Source organism: Hydra vulgaris, chromosome 04, assembly GCF_038396675.1.
Source record: "Hydra vulgaris chromosome 04, alternate assembly HydraT2T_AEP".
NCBI classification, from domain to species: Eukaryota; Metazoa; Cnidaria; class Hydrozoa; order Anthoathecata; family Hydridae; genus Hydra; species Hydra vulgaris.
Window position 1 is genome coordinate 6,058,567 of NC_088923.1, and position 12,999 is coordinate 6,071,565.

At 27.6% G+C, this 12,999-nt stretch overlaps 1 protein-coding gene across 1 annotated transcript in view; it reads left to right on the top strand.

The window, feature by feature from the left end:
• The window catches only part of LOC101235834 (solute carrier family 22 member 15-like), a 93,856-nt gene that overhangs the window by 18,858 nt on the left and 61,999 nt on the right, over nt 1-12,999 (top strand). Inside the window, exon 2 of the mRNA XM_065795326.1 lies at nt 4,733-5,049. Coding sequence (XP_065651398.1) covers nt 4,750-5,049 — 300 coding nt within the window. The 5' untranslated portion in view covers nt 4,733-4,749. The remainder of the gene's footprint in view (nt 1-4,732; nt 5,050-12,999) is intronic.

Sequence of the window (12,999 nt, forward strand, 5' to 3'; positions counted from 1 at the left end):
TAATCAGCAGTTATGCTTTGTACACGCGATACGTTTAGCTGTAATTGATGTTCTGTATAATAATTCGAATACGACTGAATTGGTGGCTCACACATATACAGAAAATGCAAGTGTAAAAGATTAAGTGAAGAAGAAAAACTTCGATGAATCGGATGAAGAATACATCGATAAAAATATTGGTTTGATTGAACAAACTTATAATGAAGCTGAGCTTGTTGAGACTGAAGAACTTGGATTTAGTTTTCTCATCAAAAAAGTTCGTTCGATTGTAAAGAAATTTTGTTTTTCGAGAACATCAAATGATATTCTTTAAGTATACGTGAAACAAGAATTTCAAAAACATTTGAAACTTATTATGAACACTAGAACTAGATAGCTTAGTCAAAATGCTTGAAGGGTTTAACAAGCTAAAAAAATGTGTTAGAAAAGCATTGATTGATATTGCATCTGATATTGTTATTCTAGATGCTGAAACTTTGTCGATTAAAAACATTGTCTCTGCACTTCTCCCAGTGAAGCTTACTGTTGAAGCCCTTTGTCGAGAAGATGCAAATCTGTTTTCTGCTGATGTGGCATTTTCTTTTATGCTTGAGAATTTTGGATCTGATGAACTTTCATTAAAATTAAAGAAGAAATTAGGAGACCGATAAGTCAAAAACAAACTAATGTGTCTGGAACTCTCCGGTATTTACACAATGACGGAAAAAGTGAGTTTCACGCATCTTTCTATCATCTATCATCACTAGACCATTGAAAAAAACAATAGCCAAGTTATTGAAAACTTTGCACAAAGATTGATATTTTACACTAAAATGGAAAGGCGGGCAGTCAGAAGCTGACAATGTGATAGAAGTGATGTTGGAAGAACAAACTAAGACCTTAACATTAATGCAAAAGTTGGAGAACAAAATTCAATTTAATTTATCGTCCAACAAAACGTCCAACTCAACTCAACAAATAATAAGTAGGAGCTTAATTTCAAAAATTAAATCTGAAATGAAACTTTTTAAAGAGAACAGCGTTCGTGGCAAAATATTAGAGTCCGTCTACTCATATTTGATTTTGATTCCGCCATCGAGCGTGCAGTCTGAGCGAGCCTTCTCAATTGCTGGTAACTTTTATACAAAAGTTCGAACGAGACTCGGAGACGCAGCTTTAAGTGCTCTCTGCTTTCTCAAGACATATTTTACGAAAATAAAACAGTAATTTTTTATTATTAAATGGTATACCATATTTGAATGTTTCTGTACTAATTAATTTTGGTATAATTTTATGTTCAATTTTTATTTTTAAAGAAAGTATTTTTTTATGCAATAAATAACAATGAATTATCTCAAACAAGTTATTTTTATAATTTTTGAAGGTGTGCCATGCTAGACAAGAATAAAATGAGGATAGAAAACTAGGAAAGAATAATTTCAGAATAGAATGTTTTATGATAGAAATAAAGAAACCTTACTAAAAAAGAATTTTTACAAAAGAATATTTTTTTGCAGAAATTTTGAAAAGAAACTTGAAATACTTTCTAAGAAAGAATATTTTTTAATAAACGTAAACAACTTGCTTGGAAAGAATTTTATTTAATAAATGCGAAAAACTTGCTAGGAAAGAATTTTATTTAATAAATCTAAAAAACTTGCTACGACAGAATTATATTTCATTAATCCAAAAAAACTTGCAAAATTAATGCGATTATAATTATTTAACATTTAATCAATTAAAAATCATAACTGTAATTACCAAATTGCGCGCAAATTCTTTCTTAAAATTTCTTTGCTAGCACGTTTTTAAAATTTCTTTTCTAAAATTTCTTTGCTAGTACGTTTTTCCAATTTTCTTTGCTAGAAAGAAAATGACTTTTACTTATGCGATTTCTATCCTAAAAAAGTCTTTGCTAGCAAGTTTTTCATTTTTCTTTGCCAGAAAGGATATATGTATTTCTTTCTTCTTTTCTATCCTTCAATTATTCTATCCTAAAAAGTAATCATGTTTTTTTCTATCATAGCAAGAATTTTCATGTTTCTTTCCTAGAAAGGCTTTCCTGAATTCTTGTCTAGAACCGGCCACCATTTTAAAGACATAAAAAAGTTTTAAATATTGTCGGAATTCGACCGAATTCCGAAAAAATTTAATTCCGATTTCCGATTTTTTTATTTTCGTCAAAATTCGCATTTCCTATAAAGAATGTTATTTTTTTCAAGATAATTGTACAGTCTGTTGTGCATAATACGCTCTAGTATTTTGGAAAAACTGGAAAGTTTGGAAATTGGTCTATGGTTAGATTTTATCGAATCTTCGCTGCTTTTGTTTGTCGGAATAATTTTTGCTGATTTTAATTTGTCAGGAAAAATGCCGTCTGTAAGAGAAAGGTTAAAAACTATTAAAAGAAGTTTTTCTATAATATCTGAGACTGCTTTTACAACATCAGGTTTAATTTCATCAGGATCAATTTCATCGAAGTTTATCAACCGAATGCTCAGATTCATTCGTGAAGGAATTTTTTCAAGAAAGATTTAAATGATTTTTTTTCCTTTGGAAATGCACCGGCTAGTTTTTTTCCTACAGGAAAACGTCATATATTTTATTATTCATAAATAAGTCATAATAATTCTGCAATTTTATTATTTTCAAAGCTTCTCCTTTATATTCATCTCTTTGCAATATATTTGGCAAGTTATCAATTTTTACATATCTCACTTCTGTTATTTCTTTAATTTACATTCCATGTTTTCCTTGTATTCCAAATGTATTATCAAGCAATGAAGAGTAGTAATTTATTTTGTATTGCTTTTTAAATTTTTTAAATTTTATTTTTGTAGTTCTTTTTTTTTTAAAAGCATTTGGTGTTTGTTTCTTTGTTGACGGCTTAATGAGTCCATTCTTCATCCACAAACTTACCACATTTTTATATTTAATAGTTCTTTTTAATTTTGGAAATGGCTTTTGTATTGTTTACAGAACATGCGAATAAAAAAGTCATAGCCATTATTTACGTCATTGAAATCAGTCAAAAGTTTCCAGAAGAACGCGACGTTGTTAATTAACAATTGTAAGTAAAAGTAAATTACTTTAGAATATCATTCAATATAGACTCAATATGGTCTTTGGGCAATGGAATAAAAACACAAGAAGTTTTAGACGCTTTAGCAGTTCTCGATTTACCAGATGATGTTAAAACACGACAAGCTTGATTGGGAATACTGATAAAATCGGTTTTTGAAGAGTCGTTATAATCAATAACTCGAGGCTTTTTCGCAATCTGTTAGGGAATAACTACTCATTTTCTGAAATAACTTGGCAGTGCTGCCCTTTTATATGATTAATAAAACCTGAAGTACCGGCTTTGGCAACAAGTTCCTTTTCGCACACATTACACTTTGCTTGAGTAGTATCAGTCCTCAATCAAGAACTTCAGGGCATTTTATGAAGAAAGGTAGCTTGCAACTGAAAAAAAACATTTAAATGTTTAATCTAAATTAACAATTGTAAATGAAATTACTTTAGAATATCATTAATATAAACAGATAAAATTTGTTTGGAAAGAAATACCTGTGCCAAAAATCGGCACAAGTAGTTAACTAACTTTTAGTTTTATATATATAATAAGTAAAGTAATATATTATAAATTATATAATATATTATAAATATGCTATATTAATAAATTTGATTTATTTAAAGGAATAAATTACGTAAAAAAATTTGCCGGTAAAGTTATCTTGCTGATAATGAATTTAATTTAAAAATTTTGTTAATATGATTATTATATGATATAATATGTAATAAGCGAGTAAACATTACTTATTAATTACAAACAAACTAATAATATTTTCTTACTTACTATATAAAGTAAAGTAATAGTAATAAATTGTGGTAATTACAACAAATTGTGATTAAATTTGTAAGTAAAAGATAAATAACGATATAACAATTACATTATAATATTATGAAAAGTGCCAGAAATTAAAAAAAGCGGAAAAATATTTTTTCCGCTTATAAACTTAGGCTTCGTAAATGGATCGTGACCTGCAAGTTATTGGTATAACGTGACTATGTCATTAACTGGAAGACTATAAATCACAATACCGATATGTTTATTTTCAAATATTAAAAAACGAAATATATAAAAATAAAATATAATAATATATTCGTAAATTACAAATTATTTTTATTTTATATTCGTTTAAGAAATAATATTTGTTTAACAAATAAAATTCGCTTTACAAATTATTTTCTATAAAAAAATAATATTTTTTGAAGAAATATTTATTCGTTTAGCGAATAAAAGTGAACCAATATATATTCGTTCCCGTTTACTTGTTCGAAGAATATATACTTGTTAAACGGTTATCATTTATTAAACAAATGTAGGTTTACGAATATATTCGTCCCTGCGAACAATTTAAACTATTAGTTTTCAACGATATTCTTAAACGAATAATTTAACCGAATATTCTCTAACTGAGGTTTTGAGTGCCACGATACCAGTTATCTATTGTAGATTTAGGGTTAACGTAAGAAGTATTGCGCTCTGAGCAGTTTATGCATGCATTTTTTATGGCTGCATAGAGCACATTAAACCAAGGTATCAATTACAATTGTTTTTGTAAGACTTCATAATAGTAGGAAAAATATGATTAGTTAATTTTTAGTTAATAATAATAAAAAACTTAAAACAGTGGCGCTGTTCAAACAGAAATTTTGGCAATGTATTTTGATTGATATTACTTTTTAGATATTTGAAATATTTGAATGGAAGAAATTAAGGAGCAAGATGTTGATGGTATACTGATTTCGATTGGAGAATTTGGCAGAAGTCAAAAATTGTTATTAGTTGTTATAAGTTTTCTAATGATACCGACAGCATCACAAGTACTTATTATGACTTTTCTAGAAATAAACCCTTCTTGGAGATGTAGTGGCAATGGAAGCTTTGAATGCAATAGAACAGGAGAGTTTTCAATAACACACAAGTTTTATCATGATAGGTGCAAAATGAAAAGAAATTCTTGGAGTTTTGTAAAAGAAAAGGGATTTTCGATTATAACTGAGGTATTTTGAAAAGTTATTGTGTTTTAATTTCAATCATACCTTGTTTTTGGGTGTTTTGCTTTAGCACTCAATTAGCGTTTGATAAAGTTGAAGGAAGTGTTGTGCAATTTTTGTGTTAATAAATGAGAGTGGTTGTCAGGTGATATGGTATATTAGATACTTTTGTGAAAGAAGGTGGAGTATGAATTAAAGTGATATAATAAAAAATTGTAAAAAGTAGTGTGTGTATTTTTGACATCTTTATGTTATATAAAACTACATAAACGCCTCTCAGTAAAGTGGTGTATAGATAAATTGAAAATTTCACATTTATCATTTTAGAGAAAAACTTGAAGCAAAATCATTTAACTTTTAAACTTAAAACAAAAACAAAGTTATGAAGTCCTGATATTTTTAACAGAATTAAATTAAAGAACATCCGATTGTTTTATTGCTTTAAAATAACACAAAAGTTGCTTTTTAAGTAATTTCACTGCATTTAAATAAATTAGCGAGTTAATATCAAATTAATTTAATTAGTAAGTTATTTCCTTCAAAGTACTAAAAAAAAGAAAAAAGACCTGGCGAAATTAATACTAAAATACACAATGTTGTACAACCGTTTCAAATTTTACACACTAAAAAAAACAAATTCAAGAACTTCAGTTTTTAATCTAAATAACTTGTACTTTTTAAAACTTTAACTAAATTAAAATTAAGCAAAAAACGTGAATTTCGTGCTTCCTTTTTTTATAATCAGAAGTCTAATTATAAAAAATCTAATTTGTTTATAAAATGTTACTTATAAAAATTTATTTATAAAAAATCTAATTACATAAAATGGAAGCAGGAATGAAAAGGTGAAGCACGCGGGAAAATCAATAATTTTTCTCGATGACAATGCTGTTTTTTTACATATTGAAACAAAAGGCTATTTCTCTCAAAGTAAACTTGTTAAAATTCAACATAATGTAGGTTCTATTATCACTAATTATGTGATAAGGGTCCCTTCATAAATGATGTCAATAATTTTTCCAGTTTTTCAAACTCCTTCTCCTTTTTGTCAATCCGTCAATTTTTGGCAGACCCCCTTCCTTCTCTTGATGGGGGGTCTGCCAAAAATTGACAGACCCCCCATCAAAATGATGTTAATTAAAAATGCGTATTTTCTGGTTTAATTATACATTTAATTTCAACTTTTCTGAATTTTTTTTTTTAAACTTTTTATTTATTAGCTATTTAGATGCTCCAAGAAGTCTTAACGGTCTTATCACAGAGTACCGCGGAATAGCATTTAAACAAGGAAGTTCACGCCTCCTTCCGTATAAGCGATGCATATATGGCATGAGCCAGCTTTGAAAAATAAAAACAAGACAAAAGAAGCAAAAACTCCTATAGTCACATGTTTTGGCTTGGTTGTATACATACGCATCAATTTATCTATTTGTTGAGAAACTAGGTTTTAATCTTTTGATCATTCTTATATGTGGTTCCGCACTTCTTCACACTATCGCCTTTCTCTCTGTTCTTTATTGTTTTCCTTCTTCTCAAGCCTATCGCCTTTTAGATGTAATTTCTGATCAGATTGACAATGTCCTTTCTATTTACTCATCTGAAAATATCGTTGTTATTAATGACTTTAATGTTTATTACACTGAATGGCTTGGTTTTAACACCACTGACCCATTAAGAAATGCAGAGGTTACTCTGCATTTCTCAATCTCTTACTCAGAAAGTTAACTTTGTGAGTCGTTTTCCAGACATCCCTAATCACTTACTTTCTCTCCTTAATTGGTGCCTTGTCTCTGAGCCTAACTTGTGATCAGTTTCTCTTTGTTCTTCTTTAGCTTATTTTATTCATGAAATGATTCTTCTATTTCATCTCAGAAGTTTTTGGAAGAAAGAAGAAACTTTTGGAAAATATTCAACAGCGTCATGAAACCCATAGAATTAAATGAGATTTTCTTTTTATGCCTGCTGTAATATAGAATTTGTGGTTACAATTTTTTAAAAACTTGGAGACTATTCTGACCCCTCAAACTATCGTCCAATTAGTCTTCTACCTTTTATTACGGAAGTCTTTGAGTCTTTTATTCAACAAAATTCTAAAATCCCATTTCGAGACAGATAACTTACTGTCAAACAATCAATGTGGTTTTCGATCTTCTTGGTCTGATTTGCTAACTATAATAATTGAAAAATTTTATCGTGCATTAAATGGAGGTGACAAGGCAAGGTTTATTGCTCTTGACATATCTAAAGTCTTCGAAAAAGTTTGGCACGCTGAACCTCTCCATAAGCTTGCTTCATACGGCTTCTTGGTTCTCGTCAGCCAAGAATCAAGAATGCCCATTTTTTGTGTTTCCAAGAAAATTAAGTTTTTAAATTTAATTTGTAAAAAATTTTTGCCAGAATGTCAAAATAATTTTTTAAATATTTTTAAAAGTTGTATCATTCTTACGACTAGATTCTCGGCTGACGGTATGGTGTATCTGGAAAGTTTTGAAGATTATAAAATAATTTCGTTCTAATTGCTTATTCAAAATTATCCTTTGAGACCAAAACTCTTCTTGATTTCCAGTAACTTCTGGGGTACCTCAAGATTATATCCTCTGCTTGGTTTGTTTTTTTACTATCTGCATTAATAATCTTCCTGGCAACTTTACATCTAAAATGGCATAATTTACTGATGACTCAACTTTATACTACTCTTATAACAAAAAGTCTCCTCTTTATCGATCGCAGGAAATGCTTAAAAGATAATGGAATGGATTTTATGAAAATTAAATGGAAATTGAAATTAATGCAGCAATTTTTTAAAGCTTATTCAATTATGAATTTAATTCGTCAAACGTTTAAAAACTTAAATATAAAAATGGCTAATAAATTATATATAATATTTTTGCGTCCACATCTTGAGTATGCTGTACTAGTTTAGTGTCCCTATCTGAAACAGGATATAGACAAAAATACTACATCATTTCACTCTGAATCATTTGCTTTTGATTTAAAAAGCATAGCCTCGCGAGCCAATGCTTTACTAAAATTTCTTAAAATTTCTTAAATTTAAATTTCTTTAAATTTAATAATAAAGTTTCTTAAAATTACTTACATTTGTTAAAATGCTTTCTTAAAATTTCTTAAAATTGGTCACAGTGGGCCAGAATTTTTTTTCCGCGGCCAAAAGTCCCAAAAAAGTCAAATCTTCTAAACTTTTTATTTATTTTATTTTTGAAACATAGGGTAAGACTGGGCAAAATGAGACAGCTGGGCATAATAAGAAGATCGCATTTATAATGATCCTAACTACGCAATTTATTGCTTTAATGATTTTTAAAAGTTAAATTGTGTACTTAAATAATTTAGTGTTACAAGAAATATCTTGAGTCACTTTGAAATAAATAAGATGAAGAGAACGACAAACATTTCATCTCTTGGCTCTATGACAATTACGAATTTCGATGTGTTATTGTTTTAATTTTTCATAGAGTTTTTTATCATACGGAGTGGAAAAAATTTTTATATCCAAAGCTAGTGTTTTATTATCATCATTAGGCATTGCTCGATCATTTCCATATATTGAGATTTTATTTCTATGACAAAATTGCCAGGAAATTACACAATTTCGATGCCAACATGTTGCGGGGCGAAACGAGACGTTTTTTGTATGCCGATATCAGCCATTTTTATTTAGAAAGTTAAATATGGTTAGAAACTATGAGAGAAAAATTAAATGTGGCAATTTTTCTGAACAGAGTATGTTATGTTAAAATTAAAAGAAATTTCATTGAGAAAAGCAGCTTTAACATTTAACGTAAATAGATGCTTTACGCAGAAGGATTTAAAGAAAATTAAAGAGTTTAGACTATTATTACACATAAAAAATCAAAAAGTGCAAAACTGTTCATCCATTTAATAAATATAATGGTGTTGCAGGAAGAGGTTTTGTAAGTGAATTTTTTGGGGGTTGCCTTTAAAACGTGCTTATGGTTTAAAAAGCGATTTTGTGAACATTTATTTCAATAGTATAGAAATGGTTATGAAAAAGTACAGGCCTGAACCTCATCAAATTTTTAACTGTGATGATTCAGGCATTACAACTGTTCATAAATCATGTTAGTTACAACAATAAAAGGAAAATAGTATATTTATAACAATAAAAAGAAAACATTGTGTTTCTTGTGTAACTATTGGTGAAAGAGGTGTGGCGAAAACTGTTGTTTTGAACCACTTAAAACTTTTATAATATAGAATGTGGATCATGGTTACATGAGCATCCTGGACAAAATTAACAAGTAGTCAATTTAGATATATATTCTCCAAAGCCTATCATGAAGCTGCCTCATGAAGCCTATGTAGAAGTTGTCTGTTCTGGCTTTCATACATCTGGAATTTATCTTTTGTGTTGGGATATAATTCCAGACATTAAGTTTAATAATGACAAAAGCTCTAATGCCAATTTACATGAACCTGATAAAATTGATTCACAAGTTAATTCAAGCACCTAATTAACATCGTCATTAGGATGTTCAAAAAATATTGATTTTAATATAGTCATACCCTGCTTTTCTAATATTTTAGCTATTTCAATGATCACTTTATTACCAAGAAAAGGAGAAGAATCACAAATAATAACAACATCACATTATAGAAAATCACTATTTGAATCCTCTGAAAAATCAAAAAAATTAAAAAAACTAAAATTGAAAATAAATGTGCATTAGAAAAGGCAAAGAAAGAGTTGAAAGTTTGAGTGTTAAAAACTGGGAATGTTATTTTTGTAATGGATTATGGAGTACGGCTGCAAAAGTATTGAAGTAGAATCAATGTTTAAAATGTACAAGTTGGGCTCATTTAGACTGTTGTTAATTTCAAAATACTGGTAAAGTATTTTGTGATTTATGTGACTAGTGACAGTGTGTTTGATTGTATGATTAACTAGAGATAGTTTGATTATTTTATTTGACTTTGGTTATGTGACATTGATTTGATCACTTTATTTGACATTGATTATATGACATTGACTATGTGACAGTTTGATTATTTTATTTGTTTGATTGTATATTATGTACTATTATTAGCTATATTATACTATAAAATGTTTATCTTGCTAAACCTCTTAAAAATCTGTTTTGCTTATCATTATTTATTTGAATTACTTAATAAAAAAATCTGTCTCATTTTGCCCCACATAGTGGGGCAAAATGAGACAGGATAGGTGTTGTCAATAAATGATCTCTGGTGACCAAACCACTGCAGTTTTGTAACTCATGTTTTGTAATGTTATAGTAGGATGGAAGAAAATTTGAAAAATATCAAGTTCTTTTTTCAAAATTCTTAGATGGCCTGTATTAAATAAATTAGTGCTCAAGTGTCTCATTTTGCCCCTAATTACCCTAGGTGCTTTACTCTACTCAAAAATGTATCCATTTATTTACTAGAGATGAAGGCAATCTTGCTAGAACTATTCATAATGGCTTTCAAATTGTCAAATTTTGCATATTTTTTTTCTTTAAAAATACTTATTCTCAAAATCTACATAACTTTTTTCAATTAAAAAAGCTTTGGACTATTTTTATTTTAAATAAACATATTAACTTATTGCTTATAGAAAGTATATGTTTTTGTTATATATTTGTATTTAATTTATTCATAATATGTCATAGAATTGTTGGTATTTTAAAGGTGTTTTTCTAAATTTTCTTATCTTCCTTTTTCTAAATGCCACTCGAAGATTATTTAATTTTCTGATTTTTGCATTTACTAAACGGCAGTTATTGTTCAAAAAAACAAAAAAAACAGCTGCGACCATGTATTCTTTATATTCATTAGTTCAAAACCGACGACTTTTTTTGATTTTATAAAAAGACCGATTTAAAGATATTTGTTTAAGGAATATAGTTTTTTTTTTTTTTTAATTTTATTAAACACATCGAGCCCTTATTGTTTATAATAATTTTTTTTTAATTATTTTTATGTTTGTAAAAAAGGAAAAATAAAAAATCATTTGACTATAAATACGTAAAAATCAAATATTTAAGTATTCGATTCCAACCAAATGTCGCTCTCTTGATATTGGAATTGATAATATTTAAGAAGTATAAAGGTTGTTTAATGCTATTAAATAAAATCAGCTGCGACTAACTATAATTTAGACTTAAAATCAATTTTGAAATTTCAAGATTTTAGACTAGTTTAATTTTTACTTTACAATTATGACGTGAAAAAATGCATTTGACCTGAAAAAATTGTTTTGTCCGAAAATTTGAAGTTTGTATGATATTGAAGACTAATAAGTTAACAATTGCACCAACTTGATTAAAAAATTGTAACGTTTAAAACTTTAAAAAGTCTTAAGCATAAAAAGTTAATGTAGACACTATAAGAAAATTAAGACACTTGCATATACTGTAAATGTTAAAAAATAGTTAAACTATTAGTCACTAATATCCTTTATATAGACTTTTGGTGAACTATACACTCTAAGGAAAAATCCGTTATATACAACGAGCTGCATCTGTCGCTATTGTACCAACGGGTTTTCCGTTATGCTAACGGATTAAAATTTTAACGGATTGAAGTTCGTCGATATAAATCCGTTGAAATTACGGATTTATTCCGTTTGTGCAACAAAACAATTCGTTAAAATAAAGGAATTATTACTGGGCGGCTTTGGCTGTTTTGGTAAAATAAAAATTTTACTACGTCATTGTATTGAATAATTTATTATTCCGTTCATTAGAATTAGAAAGGAATTAAGCCAGATGAAATTGAGATTTCATTACAAAATAGTGCTTATTTTTAGTATATAGATTATTTTATTATGATATTCAACATCTGATACAAGCAGTACTACTTATACAAACTAACTTGATCAGGAGAGATGTTTTAGCAAGCTTTAAAAATGTTTTAACTTTTTAATTGAAAACTAATTAAATATTTATAATAATTTAATTCAATATAGAAACTTTCAATTACAATAAAAAATAAAAAAATTTAAATAAAATTATAAAAAGTTTCTTAACATATATTTTATTATTATAGTTATTATATTTAAGGTCAAAAAATATTTATATAAAAAACACAGACATGTATACAATTGCTACTATTCTAGATTTCAATTTTTAATACTGTTGTAAATTCATGTGTGTGCACATTTCAATTCCAGCAACCTGTTGTCGGTAATTAAAGATAAACAAACTTTAAAATACAATAAAGTAAATATTGAATATAAATGATATACCATAATACAAAATGGTAATAAATTCTTACTAATAACCCTGTAAGAAACATTTGTTGCTAGTTCTTTATTTCTGAATTGCTAATAAAAATTATGTTATTTTATTAGTTCTACATTTCAATGTATTAAATTAAGTTTTATTTAGTAGTAATAAATACGTTAAAAGTATTAATATTAGAATTTAAGTTTGATACCTCATGCCTGAATATCACATGTCTAATGTAGCAAATTTTTTACAAATATAAACAAGCAATATATAAACTAAGTTGAAACTAACATAAAAAAATTGCAAGTAAAAAAAACATAATATTTTTACCACTAATTTAAACTTACAGTGTGATACAACACGACACATGTCTAAAATAGCAAATCATAAAAGCATATACAAACTTAAATATACAAATTAAAACAATCCCTATATAAACTTTTCTATAAATAGCCTAAATAAACACCCATAAAAAAAAATACAAGTTAACATTTTACAACTGACGAAACTTACAGTGTGATATTGTATGCCACGTGTCTAAAATTGCAAATCATAAAATCATATAAACGAGCTCTATGTAAACATAGCTGCAACTAACCTAAATAATGATACCCATCATTGATGGTTTTTTGATGGCATCAAAAGAAATGTTAACATTTTTAATTTTATAGCTGATTTAAATTTATACCGTACGTTACTACATGTCACGTTTAAAATGGAGAATTACTCAAGAATATATACAAGT